A 19,048-nucleotide genomic window follows, 5' to 3' on the forward strand; every position below is an offset into this window, starting at 1 on the left:
AGTCACAATATTTTTAATAATAATGTAATTAAATTTCTGGTCATTAGTAACCGTCTCCCTGCCACCACCTCCTCCCACCCCTCAACCTTAGCTGTTGCTCTCTGTCCATAGACCCTGCCAGACCTGCTGAGTTTCTCCAGCACGTTCTGTTTTTGTTTCAGATTTCCAGCACCCACAGTTCTGAGTTTTATCTGAGGGAGTGCGAGACTCTCAGAGAGGTTGACACTGATGGCAAGCCGCATTGTCAGAGGGGACAGTTCTGATGGAGTGCCACACTGTCAGAGGGAGCAGAGTGAGGTTGGGGGGGGGGGGGGGGTAAGATAATGACAGTTACTAATGACCAGAAATGTAACTTTGTTTACCATATAAATATGGTGCTGACAGGCTAGAACTTATGCAACAAGTAACTCCCTTCTTGACTCCCCAAGGCCTGTCTACAAGGCTGACAGTGTGACACTCCGAAAGATGGCACTCCTTCAGTACTGCCCCCTCCGATAGCATGGCATCCCTTCAATACTCTCTCTGACAGTCTTACACTCCCTCAGATAAAACTAAGAATTGTGGGTGCTGGAAATGTGAAACAAAAACAGAACATGCTCGAGAAATTCAGCAGGTTTAGCAGTGTCTGTGGAGAGACAGAAACAGCTGAGTTGGTGGCGGGGGGGAATGTTTGGGGGTTGGCAGGTGGGGGAAGACAGTAACTAATGACCAGGAATTTAACTACACTTATCATATAAATTTTGTAGCTGCATGAACAGTTGACAGGTTAGAAGTTATGCAACAAGTAACTCCCGTCATGACTCCCCAAATCCTGTCGACAGATGTTAACAAGTGGGGATTTCATGATGGCAATGCCTTTGAACGTCAAAGGGAGATGGTTAGAATATTTTTGCTGGAAACAGTTACAGCCTTACACTGCCAAGTAATATTTATGCCATACATCAACCCAAGCCTGAATGTTATCCAGGTCTTCCTGCACACAGGAACAGACTGCTTCAGTTTCTGAGGAGTTGCAAAAAGAACTGAACACCATGCAATCAGTGAACTGAATATTTTGAAGGGAAAGTCATAAATGAAACTTCTGAAGATGGGTGGGCCGCTGACCTTGCCTTACTGAACTCTTGCAACAAATAAAATCTTGAGATGATGGCTCACCAACAACTGAGTATGAGTGCAACCAGGAGGGAATCCCCACCGATCCAACAAACTTAAATTTTTCCAAGATTTCACGATGGCAGTTAAATGCTGCCTTGATTTTAAAGGCAATCCTCTTCTCACACCGCTGGAGTTAAGCTTATGTTTAGACAGATGCTCTATGAGATCAGGAGCTGAGTGTTCCTTGCAGAGCACAAACTGAGCATGAGCAATTTCTAGGTAAAGTTAACATACAATCCTGCAGTTCTCTAACTGTATGACCCGATTCATGGATTAATGTTGGACAAAGAACAAATGCAATTTAAGGCAAGGGGAGGGGAAGAGAACTGTACATGTCTATATGTATAACAATGGTTAATTAATCTCCAACAACCAGCTCAGGTGTTTCTAATGATAGCTGCTAATATAAATGATATACATGTAGTTAGTTCAGTGAAAAACTGAAATTCTCCATCACCAAATGGCCTGTGGCAATTACTGCTCACTGAAAACCATAAACCACACCAAGAAATAAAGTTGCATCTTGAAACAGTTTTGAATTTTGTTCCTGGAGTCACAAATTAAAATCCCACTGAAATTACATTAAGGTCATAAACAAATACAATACTAATTAGAAGGTGATGACTTTGCAATCATTTCCAATTTTAAAATTACGAGAAATATTTATGAACCACAAACAGGAATAGGTTGGGGTGCAATGGAAAGAGAGATAGTCTAATTAATGAATGAACAAAGAACAATAAAGGCAACAAGTAAGCTACAACATATAATGAGACTAGAAAAAATATTATTTCATAATAACTTCAATCCTATGGATTCTGAATTTATTTTAACATTTTCACCTTAAACTATATAATTGTGAAATATGTAATTGTGGAAGATGAATTGAACACATTCTGATCTATATATATATAATTGGAGATGGCACATTCACTCAATAGTGTCCTTTAAACTTTCAATGTTAAATCAGGTCTACACCCACTTTTTACAAAAATTATGTCCCAGGATGTGGGCAGTGCTGGTTAGGTCAATCATTATTACCACCCTGAAAAGCTGCCCTGAGAAGCTGATGGTGATCTGCCTTCTTGAACCACTGCAGTCCACTGGGGGCTGCAGGAAGTAGGATTGGGAGCTTAGGAGATGTGTTACACACCGTTGAATTCCTAGCTTCTGAGCTGCTGTTGTAACTATAGTATTATACAGCTGCTCCAGCTCAATTTCTGGTCAATATTAGCTTCTAGGCTGTTGATAATGGGAGAATCGGCATTAGAAATGATATTAATTGTAATTGCTGCAGATACCTAGGAGCAGTTCTATAACAGAACTTTACATCTGTATAAGTTACAGTTTCAAGTCACTGGTTAGCACTTATATTGTCCCACACAAATCATACTCATTTTCTAAAGGTGTCTGATCCACTATTTGCAATTAGCAATTGAAATTTCCAATATCTAAAGTAAAAATTCAAGTAATATTTTAAATAATGACAAACTTCACAAACCTAATTAAGATGTTTTTGTCTCTTTGATTATCTTAACATAGAATATAGAAGAGTACAACACAGTACAGGCCCTTTAGCCCCTGATGTTATGCTGACCTTTTATCTACTCTACGATCAAACTAACCTACATACCTTCATTTTACTTAAATGTCCCTAATGTCTCTGACTCTACTATCACCGCTGGCAGTGTATTCCATGCACCAACCACCCTCTGTGTAAAGAACCGACTTCTGACCTCTCCTGTAAACCTTACTCCAATCACCTTAACATTATGCCCCCCTATGATAGCCATTTTTGGTCTGGGGAAAAGTCTCTGGGTATTCACTCTATCTATGCCTCTCAATATCTTTGCTCCAATGAGAAAAGGTCTAGCTCACTCAACCTTTTTTTGTAAGACATGCCCTCTAATCCAGGCAGCTTCCTGGCAAATCGCTGCACCTTCTCTAAATCTTCCACATCCTCCCTATAATGAGGCAACCAGAACTGAACACAACATTCCAAGTGCTCAGTTATAAAGGTCTAACCAGAGCTTTATAGAGCTGCAACATAACCTTGTGGCTCTTAAACTCAATTCCCCTGCGAATAAAAGCCAACACATCATACATCTTCTTAACAACCCTATCAACTTGGGTGGTAACTTTAAGGGATCTATGGACATGGACCCCAAGATGTTCCTCCACTCTGCAAAGAATCCTGCCTTTAACCCTGTAGTCTGCTTTCAAATTAGACCTTCCAAAATGAATCACTTCACACATTTCCAGGTTGAATTCCATCTGCCACTTCTCAGCATCCTGTCAATGCCCCACTGCAACCTACAACAGCCCTCCACACTATCCACAACTCCACCAACCTTGGAGTCATTGGCAAACTTACTAACCCACCCTTGCACTTCCTCATCTCAGTCATTTATAAAAACCACAAAGGGCAGAGGTCCCAGAACAGATGATTGTGGAGCACCACTGGTCACAAAGCTCCAGACTGAATACTTTCCATCTACTACCACTGTCTTCTATGGGCCAGCCAATTCTGTATCCAGACAGCCAAATTTCCCATATCCCATGCCTCATTACTTTCTGAATGAGCCTACCATGCAAACCTTATCAAATATCCATATACACCATATTCACTGTTTTACCTTCAATGTGTTTTGTTACATCCTCAAAGAATTCAATAAGACTTGTGAGGCATGACCTGCTCTTCACAAAGCCCCGCTGACTATCTCTAATCAAGCTGTGCTTTTCCAAATAATCATTAATCCTGTCTCTCAGGATTAATTTGCCCACCACCGACATAAGACTGACTGGTCTGTAATTGCCAGGGTTATCCCTATTCCTTTTCTTGAACAAGGGAATAACATTTGTCCCCCTCCAATTATTTGGTACTACTCCAAAGGACACTGGACAATGAAGATGCAAAGATCATCGCCAAAGGCACAGTAGTCTCTTCCCTCACTTCCCATGGAAATCTTGGGTATATCCCATCTGGCCCAAGGGACTTATCTATCCTCATGTTTTTCAAAATTTCCAGCACATCCTCCTTGATATCAACCTGTTTGAGTGTATCAGCCTGTTTCACACTGTCCTCACAAACAACAAGATCCCTCTCACTAGTGAATACTGAAGCAAAATATTCATTAAGGACCTCCCCTACCTTTTCCAACTCCAGCACAAGTGCCCTCCACTATCCCTGACCAGCCCTACCCTCACTCTGGCCATCCTCCAGTTCCTCACATAGGTGTAGAATGTCTTGGCGTTTTCCTTAATCCTACCTGCCAAGGCTTTTTCATGCCTTTGAGCTCTCCTAAGACTATTCTTCAGTTCCTTCCTGGCTACCTTATAACCCTCTAGAGCTCGGTCTGATCCTTGCATTCTCAACCTTAAGAAAGCTTCCTCCTTCCTCTTAACTAGATGTCCCACATCTCTTGTCATCCAAGGTTCCTTCATCCTACCATCCTTGCCTCAGTGCGATAAACCTATCCAGCATTTGCAGCAAGTTCTCCCTAAACAACCTCCACATTTCTATCGTGCTTTTCCCTGAGAATATCTGCTCCTAATTTATGCTCCACAGTTCCTGCCTAATAGCATTATAATTTTCCCTCTCCTAATTAAGTACTTTCCCATACCATCTGCTCCAATCCCTCTCTATGACTATAGTAAAGGTCAAGGAGTTGTAATCACTATCACCAAAATTCTCTCCTACCGAGAGACCTGACACCTGACCTGGTTCATTGCCAAGCACCAAATCCAATATGGCCTCCCCTCTAGTAGGCCTATGTACATATTGAGTCAGGAATCCTTCCTCGAGATACGAGACAATTTCTGCTCCATCCAAACTATTTGCACTAAGGGAGGTTCCAATCAATAGTAGGGAAGTTGAAGTCACCCATGACAACAATGCTGTTACTTCAGCACCTTTCCAAAATCTGTTTCACAATCTGCTCTTCTGTGTCTCTCTTGCTATTGCTGAAACTCCCAATAAAGTGATTGCTCCTTTCCTGTTTTGGACTTATACCCATACCAACTCAATAGAAACCCTCCCAGGATTGGTCCCCGCCTCCAACCGTACCAATTATTGAAAAGAACGGCCCAAGGGAATCGGTGCACTGAGTGCCTATCCCCTTCCTTTCTCCTGACGGTGACCCAGCTCCCTTTACCCTGTAACTTTGTTGTCACGACCTCCTCATAATTCCTCTCTATCACTCCTCAGCCTCCCTCTTCATTAACATTTTTACCTAATGCTCCAGTGTTTCTGAAAAGGCTGAGTTTGAGCTTGATATTTTTGTCCAAAGCTTAATCTAAATGTGGATTGAAGTCTGAGCAGGTTCTGTGAATCTGATTCCTTCAGACACATCAGCTGTATTCATTCAACATTTTCTTCAAATGTTGTTTTCAACATTACTTTATGGAAAATATTAAAAATAGTAAACTTTAAATTAAATATGTTTGTTTAAAACAAATTAGTTGGGAAGAAGAGAAAAATTAGAAAGATTACTCACCAATCAAAGCTTTTTTGTGTCGAAAATTACATTAAGCTAAGAAATTAAGAGACAGTGTGAACAAATGAAGATGCTATTCCACTCTATTTCACTTAAAAAAAAATTAGTTCCTGATGAAATCTACAAGTTGGTTTACAATTACAAATAGGGATTCTCCTACCTGGAAAAGTATCCCAATGTTGCCCTTCCATTTATACCAACTAATTACACTTAGTTTACAGGGCCTGCAGCTAAAATGGAGTTGAGATTTAATATTCCAGTTTACCACATCAGGCTCCAAGTTATTGACTACGTCCCCTGCCTTCAACACCAGAATTCCAAACTCATCTCTAAGTTCTGAGACTTTAGTCTCAACTCCCCCCCGTTACTGAATCTTCAAAATCCTGACCCATAGATCACAATCAGTAAGAATAGGGTACAACACCTCCTCCATGATAATCCTCAACACTCATGCCCTACGAGCCTGTATTCTCAAACCCCCATTTATATTCCTTATACATTCATGACTCTGTCCCAGCTCCATCTGCAAGTTTGCTGCTGACACCACCATTGCAGGTCAGATCTCAAACAATTATGAGACAGAATACAAGAATACAGGAAGGAGATTGAGTGCTTAGCTGCATGGTGTAACGACAAACTCTCCAGCAACATCAATAAAACAAAGGAGCTGGTCATTGACTTTAGGAAGTGGAGGGGAGGGAATGCCCCTGTCTGCATCAATGATGTTGAGATGTAAATGATCAACAGCGTCAAGTTCCTGGGAGTGATGATTACTAACAATCTGTCCTGGTTCACACATGTCAACGCATGGTCAAGAAAGCACAATGACATCTTTACTTCCTCAGAGGGCTAAGGAAATTCAGCATGCCCACAAGGAGTCTACTAACTTGCACCAAAGAAAGCATCCTATCTGGATGCATCACAGCGTGGCTTGCCCTTCTCAAAACCACAAGAAACTAGAGAGTCTCAAACACAACCCAGTTCAATATGCAAACGAGCCTTCCATCCACTGATTCCATCTAAACTGTTTCATGAAATGAACCATTATATTTGAAGACCCCTCTCACCCATTATACTCTCTCCACCCTCTTCCATAGGGCAGAAGATATGAAAGTTTGAATACATGTACAAATAGATTCAAGAACAGCTTTTTCCCTGCTGTTATCAAACTTTTGAACAGACATCTAAAATGTTAATTCTGATCTCTGTCTATCTCTGCACCTTCTTGGTGGCTGCAACACTGCATTCTGTTCTGCTCCCCTGATCCACAATGTATTGTACGATCTTCCTGCATAGCACACAAAACAACACTTTTCACTCTACCTTGGTACATGTGACAACAATAAATTAATCAATCAATCATCGATCACAGCGCTTGTTATTTCCAGCCACTTGCACTATCTTCAACTACTTTTTGCCATAATGTTATTCCTTCTCTTTCCTCATCAATTTTTTAAACTTTCCTTTCAGTAAAGTACTCCAGCTAATCACTTGCATTCATTCCCTACCCAATCCTTCTCTCTCTTATCTCCCCTTTGGCTTAACAGTTACACATTTGCCCGATTCAGAAGGTTGTGGGCTGAAGACCATTCTATTACAATCCAGACTGACAATTCTCAATAACACCGATGACTGTACTCTTGCAGAAGCTGTTTCTCAGATGATGGGAATGCAACAAAGAAGAAAAAAGGAAGACAAAAGATATCGTCTGACTTGCCAGAAGTAACAACACTGGGAATCTACTAGTAATCTGGTTAAAATATTTGGTTGTCAGTGAGAAAGACAAGAGAACCTTACATTCACATTCTCAAAACATCGTGAAGTATGTCAGAGCCAAGTAATTACTTTTGGAAATGTAGACACTGCTATCCTTGTAAAAATAAATTGAAGGAAATAGAAAAATAAAATACAGCATGGATAATTTGAATTTAAGAGCTTCCATACAATTTGCAGTTTCTTGGACTGTTGAAACTTCTAGCAAACTTATGCCACCTACAGTAACTATCATAAAATGCAACCATGCGTGGCTACTTTCAATTCCCTTTTGTTTTGTCGTAGGCATACAAGACAAGCAAAACATTTCTCATTAAGTCAATACCTTACGAAAGACTTGCTCAAGTTAATTTTAAAAACCGCACTGGTAATAAAATAAATCAAATAAAAGTAAAAGAAAATATAGATAAATCTGAACCTTACCTCAATTACTGTTTCTGGTTATATTCAAGTGTTACTCAAACAATAACAATTGCATTTCTTTTTTTAAAATTAATTCACAGGACGTGCACATCACTGGCGAGATCAATATTTACCACCCATTTCTAAATTCTCCTGATAAGATCATAATGAACTGTTTTCTTGAATCACTGCTATCCATATCATGAAGTGTATTAGGGAGGGAGTTCCAGGATTTTGACCCCGCAATAGTAAAGGAACATTCTTTTTTAAGTTCTGAATGGGAATATGCTGTCCATGGAAGGGGTAGCTTTATTGCCCTTCCTTAATTACCCTTGAGAATATGGTTACAGCAGGATGGGAGGCAGTAGCCTCCCAGGCTCCATTTGGCAAGTGGAGGATGTGACAACTTGGCATTGGAGCGTGAGTGGGCCATTGCTGTTGCGGCAGTCGGAGTTTTGTAACCAAGATGGTGCCAGAGAATGGCAACTTTGACCACTTTCACCATACTCATGTATGCCTATACTTGAGAACACACGATAATAAATTCTAATTCTAATCAATCACATGCCCTTGCCTTTTAAAGAATATCATCATGGGATTTTCATTGCTTATAGGAACATTTATTAACTTTCCATCAGAATAATCAGGTCATCCCACAGCATTTTTTTCTAAAACATAAGGATGGCATACAGCTTAGATGGAAACCTATAACGGATATGTCCCCAGTCATCTGCTGCCATTCTTTTTGTAACAGTAGAGTTGTGGGTGTCGAAGGGCAGATGAAGAAGCCTTGCTGTAGGAAGTCATGGAGACTGTACACAGTACAGGTGTATTGTGCCATTGGTGTAGGGAGGTGCTTAAATGGCGGATAGGGTGCCAATCAAGCAGGCTGCTTCGCCCTGAATGGTGCTGAGCTTCCTCAGTGTTAACTGGAGTGGTAATTAACCAGACAAGTGGAGAATATTACATCACACTCTTGATCTCTGCCTTGTAAATGGTAGAATTAATATGTTAAAAGCTATAGGGTATTAAAGAAACTTGAGCAAAATCTTTTCCCTTGACAGATGATGTAGGGCTTTCTTTTAAAATAGCTGAAAATGTGTTGCTGGAGAAGCAGAGCAGGTCAGGCAGCATCCAAGGAACAGGAGAATCGACGTTTCGGGCATCAGCCCTTCTTCAGCCCTTACTTCTTCCTCATTCCTAAAGAAGGGCTGCCTGACCTGCTGTGCTTTGCCAGCAGCACATTTTCAGCTCTGATCCCCAGCATCTGCAGTCCTCACTTTCTCCTTTCTTTTAAAATAGGAAATCAAAATCTGCCCTTCGTGATTGACTTAACATGAAGTCAGGTCAATCTTGTACACAGCTGTTGCATCAATTGTTCAGTAATTACTGTAAGGTAACTTGAAGTATATGCGATTACTAACTTTGGTATTCTTCATATCAAAAATTCAAATTCATAATAAAAAAAATTCACATATTGTTGATCACAGTGTTTCAGATTACAGCCCTTTCCTGTTCATTATCCAAGAATCCCTGCTGAGAGTGCTTGAATGGAAGTAAGTATCAGGTAAAGATACAATTAAGCCTGACTTCTTTTCTCCCCCACAGTTGTAATCTGACAACATACACCAACATGGCTCAAACATTGAGAAGGCCCTTTGGACAAGGTATCGGAATACGGTGATGCCCATAGACCCATACATCAACAGTACTCCATGTGTTTGGAAGACAAATAAAAGAGAAAGAAAATTGACAAAACAAATTAAAAGTCAAAATACACTATTTATAAAACGATGCTGAGGTCCAACAAAGATCCAGTGGCACTGAAATAGGATGGTGATGATAAAGCAAAAAGAAAACAACAAAATTGAGTGTAAGACACGCGTAAAGAGTTTTAAAATGTGGCTATTTAACTGCATTTGTCATTCAGTAAACTGCACTCTAATATTAGACCTCTATCTCATACTTATTTGTTGGTGACCAGGAGTTGTCAAAGTGTATAAACTCTGATTTTAAAGATCACCAGAAATGACGGCACTCTTATTAACTTACAGAACTTTTGAGCTGCCTGTTGCATAGACTGCCCCCATACATGCGGATGCCGACTTTTGAAGCAGGAATAAATGAACTGTACAGCAGGTATGGCTTTACGATTCACACCTCCGGACAGCCTTCCATTTTTTAAGGAATCCAATTCCTGAAGAACGACCCATGGAATGACGATAATTGGGAAACCAACACCTGTAATTATAAAAGTATAACCGTACAATTGCATTGTTTACTAATTTCTTATTTGTTCTGTGTCCTATTTAGATAACACTTAGATAGTCAAGCTGTCAGAGAACCTATCCCATCATATCTATACAATTGAAGCTATTCAGCTCAGTACAGGAGGTGGGAGGTCATGTTGCGACTGTACAGGACACTGGTTAGGCCATTGCTGGAATAGTGTGTGCAATTCTGGTCTCCTTCCCATTGGAAAGTTGTTGTGAAACTTGAAAGGGTTCAGAAAAGATTTACTAGGATATTGCCAGGGTTGGAGGATTTGAGCTAAAGGGAGAGGTTGACTAAGATGTGGCTGCTTTCCCTAGAGCGTCAGAGGCTGAGGGGTGGCCTTATAGAGGTTTACAAAATCATGAGGGGCATGGATAGGGTAAATAGATAAAGTCTTTTCCCTGGGGTGGGGGAGTCCAGAACTAGAGGGCATAGGTGAGGGGGGAAAAGATATAAAAGAGACCTAAGGGGCAACGTTTTTACGCAGAGGGTGGTACATGTATGGAATGAGCTGTCAGAGGAAGTGGTGGAGGCTGGTACAATTGCAACATTTAAAAGGCATCTGGATCGATATATGAATACGAAGGGTTTGGTGAGATATGGGCCGGGTGCTGGCAGATGAGACTAGATTGGGTTGGGATATCTGGCCGGCATGGACCCAAAGGGTCTGTTTCCATGCTGTACATCTCTATGACTCTGAGTTACCTATGCTCCAGTCATGCTGAGTATAAGGACAGAGTTGAAGTACTAGGAAAGGAATAGTCCATCAATAGTACTTCCTAGTTTTCATGAACATTATAATGACATTTTTGCTACCTTTGGGTACAGGATTTATCTGCATACTGCTAGACTAAACAGTCACTAGTACTGCAGCATGGACATAAATCTAAGGATATTTGAGATGGACCTTGAATCCATTCAAAAGTTTAACATAAAGCAAGCAAGAATATTCATGTCCTTGAAAACCAAACCTAAAACTCATTGATGATGAGCTGTTGAACTAAGTATCATCTCTATCAAAATAATAGGTTGATCTAGGTATTTAAACAACGAAAACCTGTTTCAACAAAATATCAATTGCAATATGTAGTAATAATAATAATAATAAATATAATAATAATAATAACAACAATAATAACAACAACAACAACGTAACACTATTGTTAAAAAAATGTAAAGTTGGGACAACAAATTAAAATAGCTCTCCACAGGATTCCAAAAGTTACATTGTAGCCAACAACATTGATATTATTTACCTTTGAAGTACAGCATTAAATTGCTTGGATTTCTGAATTGAACTAAACACCCACTATCTTCAGGGCAACCATTATTTACATATTTAACCAAAATAGCTTTTGAAATCAAAACCAAATTATAATATTTCATCTGAAGAGCTACTAAAAACATTTTAAGCAAAATATTTTTATTTTTCTCAATTAGAATATTAAATCAGTAATTTTGTTTTCATTCATTTCATAATTAAACATATTCACATACCTGCAACTCCATGGTCCTTCATATTCATGATAAAATTTAGGTGACTGATAAAAATGTTGGTATCAAGCACAAGGAGAATGTCAGACTTTGAAGTAGCTTCAGCTAGATAGTCAAAGTTTAGGGGAAAAAAATGAAAATTAATGTTCCTTTTCAGTCTTGGGTGAACATTCATAGTCAGAGAGGATAATAGCGCAAGTGGTACGTCATTGGACAACCAATCCCTCAACGTGAGATGATGACCTAATAATATTAAAGAGTGAACTGTTAATCCAGAGACCCAGGTAACGTGGGTACAAATTCCTCTAAAGCAGACGGAAGAATTTGAATTCCATAAAATTCTGGAATTAAGAGACTTATGATGACCATAAATCCATTGTCAATTGTCAGGAAAAACACATCTGGTTTACTAACGCCCTTTAAGAAAGGAAACTGCCATCCTTACTTCCAGATCCATAATAGACTGTTAACTGCCCTTTGGGCAATTATAGATGGGCAATAAATGTTGGACTTATCCTGTGCATTAAAAAAATACCCAGAGGCCTAGATAGGAATTCAAATCAATTCAACCAAGCATTCAGTTAATTAAATGTCTAGCATTGCTTTGCTTTGTCCTTCAGGCACTACCTATCTTTGTTTGGCTGTCTTAAATGGTGTACTATGTGTCATTTTCATTCATGGCCGCAATAGTCCCCACAGTTCACCCATCAGCACTCCATGTCTAATCAAGAGTATCAGTTTTGAAGTTGAAACTGAAGATGAAGATGAAGATGGTAAGCTCTTGCCCCCCATGCAGTATGCCCGCTCTGGTCTAGGAACAGCAGAGCTGAATGGCAAACTCATTGTTGCTGGTGAGTCCAAATTCAAAGCGTTCCAACAAGTGGAAGGGCATTTATGTCTTTGTTTTTATCCCCTAGAGTTTTTTTTCAGTTTTCAGTTCCTGTTACTCAGTCATTCTTTGTATATAAGCATAAGTCAGTAATTTCCAGCACAAAGAGAGAAGGTTGTGGGAGGTCAAGTGTCTCAGTCCCAGGAAGTTGCTGTGAGAGCTACTCAGTGTAGTGACCTAGGTCTAGCTGCTTCATTAATGACCTTCCACCAACTAAGGTAAGAACTGTGGATAAGAGAAAAATGTATATTTTTTTGTTTGAAATGGTAGCAGCCACTAAAAACAATCTGTGCCCATATGCAGCTACACCAAGACAATTTAGGCTTGGGTTGATAAATAAGTCATACTCCAGCCTTGTGAGGTATGTCTAACAACAAAAAAAAAAGAACCAACTCTGCTATGGGTTAATGGATTTACCATCCCTGAATCCACATCAACATCCTGGGGATCACCATTGACCAGAAGTTGAACTGGATCAGTTGTATAAGTACTGTGGGTACAAGAGCAAATCAAAGATTGGGAACTGCACAGTGAATAACTTGCCTGCTGGCTGCCATCTACAGGGCAGAAGTTGCAATTTTTTCACACAGAAGGTAGTGTGTGTATAGAATGAGCTGCCAGAGGAATTTGGAGAAGCTGGTACAATTACAGCATTTAAGAGGCATTTGGATGGGTATATGAATAGGAAGAGTTTCAAGGGATATGGGCCAAGGGCTGGCAAATGGGACCAGATTAATTTAGGATATGTGGTCTGGCATGGACAAGTTGGACCAAAGGGTCTGTTTCTGTGCTGTACATCTCTATGACTCTATCAGTAATTAAAGCACTGATGGCAGTAAAATCTGACCTGGTACTTTGATGTCACCGAGGGAAGGAAATCTGTCATTTGTATGAAATGTCACTGAAAACCTATAGCACTTTGGTCAGCTCTTAAATACTCTCGAAAATTACATAGAAAGCTGTCCACCAATAAATGCTGGCCTTGTGATGCAAACATCTCATGAATTAACAACAAAGTATGACAAATCTTTCGTTTCATGCCCACTTTTCTTTATATTACCCTGATCTGCACATCCTATAGAACAGCTGAGAAGACGAACGACTGTTACTAAGGAAACTTCTATTTCTATCTCGCCAATCCCAGGAGGCGCACTCTATTAATCGAGTGAATCCTTCGAAGAGTATAAAGGCAGTCAGAGTATACATAAGAGGGCAAAAAATACATCAGGAGGGCAAAAAAAGGGGGCATGAGATAGCTTTGGCAAATAGAATTAAGGAGAATCCAAAGGGCTTTTACAAATACATTAAGGACAAAAGGGTAATTAGGGAGAAAATAGGGCCCCTCCAAGATCTGCAAGGCGGCCTTTCTGTGGAGCCAGTGGAGATAGGGCAGATACTAATTTTGCATTAGTATGTACTGTGGAAAAGGATATGGAAGATATAGACTGTAGGGAAATAGATGGTGACATCTTGAAAAATGTCCATATTACAGAGGAGGAAGTGCTGGATGTCTTGGTGAGCATAAAAGTGGATAAATCCCCCAGACCTGATCAGGTATACCCTACATCACTTTAGGAAGTTAGGGGCCTCTTACTGAGTTATTTGCATCATCGATAGTCACAGATGAGGTACCGGAAGACTGGAGGTTGGCTAACGTGGTGCTATTGTTTAAGAAAGGTGGTAAGGACAAGCCAGGGAACTATAGACCGGTGAGCCCGACCTCAGTAGTGGGCAAGTTGTTGGAGGGAATCCTGAGGGACAGGACGTACATGTATTTGGAAAGGCAAGGACTGATTAGGGATAGTCAACATGTCTTTATGTGTAGGAAATCATGTCTCACAAACTTGATTGAGTTTTTTGAAGAAATAACAAAGAGGATTGATGAGGGCAGAGTGGTAGATGTAATCTATATGGGCTTCAGTAAAGCATTCAACAAGGTTCCCCATAGGGAGACTGGTGAGCAAGGTTAGATCTCATGGAATAAAGGGTGAACTAAACGTTTGGATACAGAACTGGCTCAAAGGTAGAATAGAGGGTGGTGGTGGAGGGTTGTTTTTCAGACTGAAGGCCTGTGACCAGTGGAGTGCCACAAAGATCGGTGCTGGGTCCATTACTTTTCATCGTTTATATAAATGATTTGGATGTGAGCATAAAAGGTACAGTTAGTAAGTTTGCAGATGACACCAAAATTGGAGGTGTAGTGGATAGCGAAGAAGGTTACCTCAGATTACAATGGGATCTTGATCAGATAGGCCAATGGGCTGAGAAGTGGCAGAGAGAGTTTAATTCAGATAAATGTGAGGTGCTGCATTTGGGGAAAGCAAATCTTCGCAGGACTTCTCCACTTAATAGTAAGGGCCTAAAGATTGTTGCTGAACAGAGACCTTGGAGTGCAGGTCTCTAGCTCCTTGCAGGTGGATAGGATAGTGAAAAAGGTGTTTGGTATGCTTTTCTTTATTGGTCAGAGTATTAAGTACAGGAGTTGGGAGGTCATGTTGCGGCTGTACAGGACATTGGTTATGCCACTGTTGCAATATTGCATGCAATTATGTTCTCCTTCCTATCGGAAAGATGTTGTGAAACTTGAAAGGGATCAGAAAAGATTTGCAAGGATGTTGCCAAGGTTGGAGGATTTGAGCCATAAGGAGAGATTGAATAGGCTGGAACTGTTTTCCCTGGAGCGTCGGAGGCTGAGGGGTGACCTTAGAGGTTTATAAAATCATGAGGGGCATGGATAGGATAAATAGACAAGGTCTTTTACTTGGGGTGTGGGAGTCCAGAACGGGAGGGCATAGGTTTAAGGTCAGAGGGGAAAGATATAAAAGAGACCTAAGAGGTAATGTTTTCATGCACAGAGTGGTACATGTATGGAATGAGCTGCCAGAGGAAGTGGTGGAGACTAGTACAATTGCAACAGTTAAAAAGGCATCTGGATGGGTATATGAATAGAAAAGGTTTGAAGGGATATGGGCCAGGTGCTGGCAGGTGGGGCTAGGTTGGGTTGGGATATCTGGTTGGCATGGACGAGTTGGACCAAAGGGTCTGTTTCCATGCTGTACATCTCTATGACTCTAATAACTTTGGAAGAAGTTCCACTCAAGTTGGATACTTTACCAACATATATTACCATAACACTACCCAATTAACACAATTTTCACCATGTGAAATTTAATCTTTTGAGATTACCGTTGTTTTTATTTTAAAGCAATGCAATTTTCAATCTATTTCAACAAAACTGCCACAGATACTGTCACTGAATCCCTTAATATCAATATGCTGGGGGGTTACCAGAAACTGAACTGGACTATCCATAAAAACACTGTGGCTACAAAAGCAGGTCAGAGGCTAGGAATCTTATAGCAGGTAACTCATCTCTTGACTCCTCTATGGCTTCCACCAATTACAAGGCACAAGTCAGGAACGAGACAGTTGAATGTAGCTAAACACCACTCAAAAGGCTTAACAGCAATGAGGAAATAAACAGCCTGCGTGATTGGCAACCCATCCACTACAAATACTCAGTTGTAGTACTCTGCGCCATCGTCAAGGTGCACTGCAAAAGTTCACTAAGGCTCCTCAGACAACACTTTCCAAACCCAAGACCACTACAATCTAGAAAGTCAGGGATCCAAGATGGAGGACAGGAAAAAAATTGTGGCTCTAAGAGCTACTCCTTTTTTGAGGTATTCGAGCTGATTTCCTTGAATTCAAGGAGCAGCAATAACTGTTTTATATGCTGTTGCATTGCTTTGGAACTTTAAGGAAAAAAGATCAAAACAACAACACTTTTAAAAGGAGAAAGACAGACAAAAGGCAGAGACCACATGGTTAGTGAGGGAGAGAAAGAAAGGAACCTACACTGCTAATTGACACAGCTGTGTCAGTTACTGCCTTTGGTATTTGAGTTCCTGTTTCTCTGGACATCAGAGTGTGTCTGGAACAAATTAACAGACAGCAAAAGTCACAACAGACCAGAGGAACCTGTGTGGGAGAGCAGCACAGGAACAGATAAGTTCACAGTTGTTAAGTGTAACCATGCTGTAAGTCTACAGTTGAGAGTTGAGTGGGTTCTTTCTTGATTATATGTTTTATTAAGATCTGTCTCTTGCTTAAATTTTAAAAATATAAACCATAAATATTAAGTTAAACTGGAGCACTGGTTTTAGAGCAAAACAAATGGTGTTATTTTTTGGGTCTGTAGATTGGGAAGGAGTTAGGATGGCCTCTAGTAGAGTGATACATTCTTCCTATTGAATGTGGGAGTTTAGGGACAGTTTCCATGTTACTGATAATTATGTCTGCAAGAAGTGTCTTGCGAATCCTATCAAATCGCATGGATCGGTTGGAGTGGCAGGTAGAGGCAATAAGGATTTACAAGAGCTAGGGGGTGTGATGGATGGTAGTTATAAGAAAGGAGAAAAGCCACAAATATAGTCAGGTAGATGGGTTACCTCCAGAAGAAGAAGGAGGGGTAGGAAGGTAGTGCAGGAGTCTTCTGTGGCCATCCCCATTTCAAACAAGTATGCTGTTTTGAAAAACGTAGGTGGTGATGGACTCTCAGGGGAATGTGGCATGAACAGCCAAGCTTCTGGTATCGAGACTGGCTTTAATGTAATGAGGAGTACATCGGGTTCCAAGCAATCAATTATTATAGGGGACTCTTTAGTCAGAGGTACAGAGAGACGTTTCTGCAGCCTGCAGTGAAAAATCAGAATGGTGTATTGCCTCCCTAGTGCTGGATCAAGAATGTCTCAGAGATCGTGCAGATGTTCTCAAAAGGGGAGAGGGAACTGCAGGAGGTAATTGTACATATTGGAACTAACGGCACAGGAAGGGAAAATGATGAGATTCTGTAGGGAGAACATAGAAAGTTAGGCAGGAATTTAAAAAGGACGTCCTTGACGGTAGTAATGTCTGGATTACTCCCGGAGCTACGAGCTAGTGAGGCTAAGAATAAAAGGATAGAGCAGATGAATACATAGTTGAGGAGCTGGTGCATGGGAGGAGGTTTCACATTTTTGGATCATTGGAATCTCTTCAGGGGTAGAAGTGACCTGTATGAGAAAGACAGATTGCACCTGAATTGGAAGGGGCCTAATATACAGCAGAGAGATTTGCTAAATCTGTTCAGGAGAATTTAAACTAGTAAGGTTGGGGTGTGGGACGCAGCGAGATAGTGAGGAAAGAGATCACTCTGAGACTGGTATAGTTGAGAAAAGAAGCCAGTCAAACAGTCAGGGCAGAGATGAACAAAGCATAGAACAAGGTAGGACTGATAAATTAAACTGCATTTACTTCAATGCGAGGGGCCTAACAGGGAAGGCAGATAAACTCAAGGCATGGTTAGGAACATGGGACTGGGATATCATAGTAATTACAGAAACATGGCTCAGGGATGGGCAAAGCTGAAAATGTATTGCTGGAAAAGCGCAGCAGGTCAGGCAGCATCCAAGGAGCAGGAGAATAGACGTTTCGGGCATAAGCCCTTCTTCCTGAAGAAGGGATTATGCCCAAAACGTCGATTCTCCTGTTCCTTGGATGCTGCCTGACCTGCTGCACTTTTCCAGCAACACATTTTCAGCTCTGATCTCCAGCATCTGCAGTCCTCACTTTCTCCCTCAGAGATGGGCAGGACTGGCAGCTTAATGTTCCAGGATACAAATGCTACAGGAAGGATAAAAAGGGAGGCAGGAGAGGAGGGTGTGTGGCGTTTTTGATAAGAGATAGCATTACAGCTGTACTGATGTATTCCCAGATATACATCCAGGGAAGCTATTTGGTTGAAACTGAGAAATAAGAAAGGGATGATCACCTTATTGGGATTGCATTATAGACCCCTGAACAGTCAGTGGGTAATTGAGAAACAATTTTTAAGGAGATTTCAGTTATCTGTAAGAATAATAGGATGGTTATGGTAGGGGATTTTAACTTTCTAAACATAGATTGGGACTGCCAGTGTTAAGTTTAAATGAAGAGGAATTTGTTAGGAGTGTACAAGAAATGTTTCTGATTCAGTATGTGGATGTACCTACTAGAGAAGGTACAAAACCTGACCTACTCTTGGGAAATACGGCAGGGCAGGTAACTAAAGTGTCAGTCAGGGAAGCACTTTGAAGCCAGCAACCATAATTCTATTAGTTTTAAAATAGTGATGGGAAAGGATAGGCTGGATCTAAAAGGTAAAATCCTAAATGGGAGGAAGGCTAATTTTGACTATATTAGGGGAGAACTTTCAAAAGCTGATTGGGGGCAAGTAAAGGGATGGCTGTCCAAAGACAATATATTCCAATTAGGAATAAAGAAAAGGCTGGTAGGTGTAGGGAAAGCTGGATGACTAGAGAAATTGAAGATTTGGTTAAGAAAAAGAAGGAAGCATACGTTAGGTATAGACAGGAGAGATCAAGTGAATCCTTAGAAGAGTATAAAGGCAGTCGGAGTATACTTAAGAGGGAAATCAGGAGGGCAAAAAGGGGACATGAGATAGCATTGGCTGATATGGTTAAGGAGAATCCAAAGGGATTTTATAAATAATTAAGGACAAAAGGGTAACTAGGGAATAAATGGG

The 19,048-nt window shown here is 40.6% G+C and overlaps 1 protein-coding gene across 2 annotated transcripts in view; it reads right to left on the reverse strand.

Annotated features, from left to right (window-relative positions):
- Positions 1-19,048, reverse strand: part of swt1 (SWT1 RNA endoribonuclease homolog) — a 133,739-nt gene that overhangs the window by 60,675 nt on the left and 54,016 nt on the right. For both annotated transcript variants that reach the window (XM_072573649.1, XM_072573648.1), the window contains 2 exons: positions 11,598-11,699; positions 9,879-10,067 (listed from right to left, as the gene is read on the reverse strand). In XM_072573649.1, coding sequence (XP_072429750.1) covers positions 9,879-10,067; positions 11,598-11,699 — 291 coding nt within the window. The remainder of the gene's footprint in view (positions 1-9,878; positions 10,068-11,597; positions 11,700-19,048) is intronic.

The sequence above is a fragment of the Chiloscyllium punctatum genome, chromosome 7, assembly GCF_047496795.1.
Source record: "Chiloscyllium punctatum isolate Juve2018m chromosome 7, sChiPun1.3, whole genome shotgun sequence".
Classification (NCBI taxonomy): Eukaryota; Metazoa; Chordata; class Chondrichthyes; order Orectolobiformes; family Hemiscylliidae; genus Chiloscyllium; species Chiloscyllium punctatum.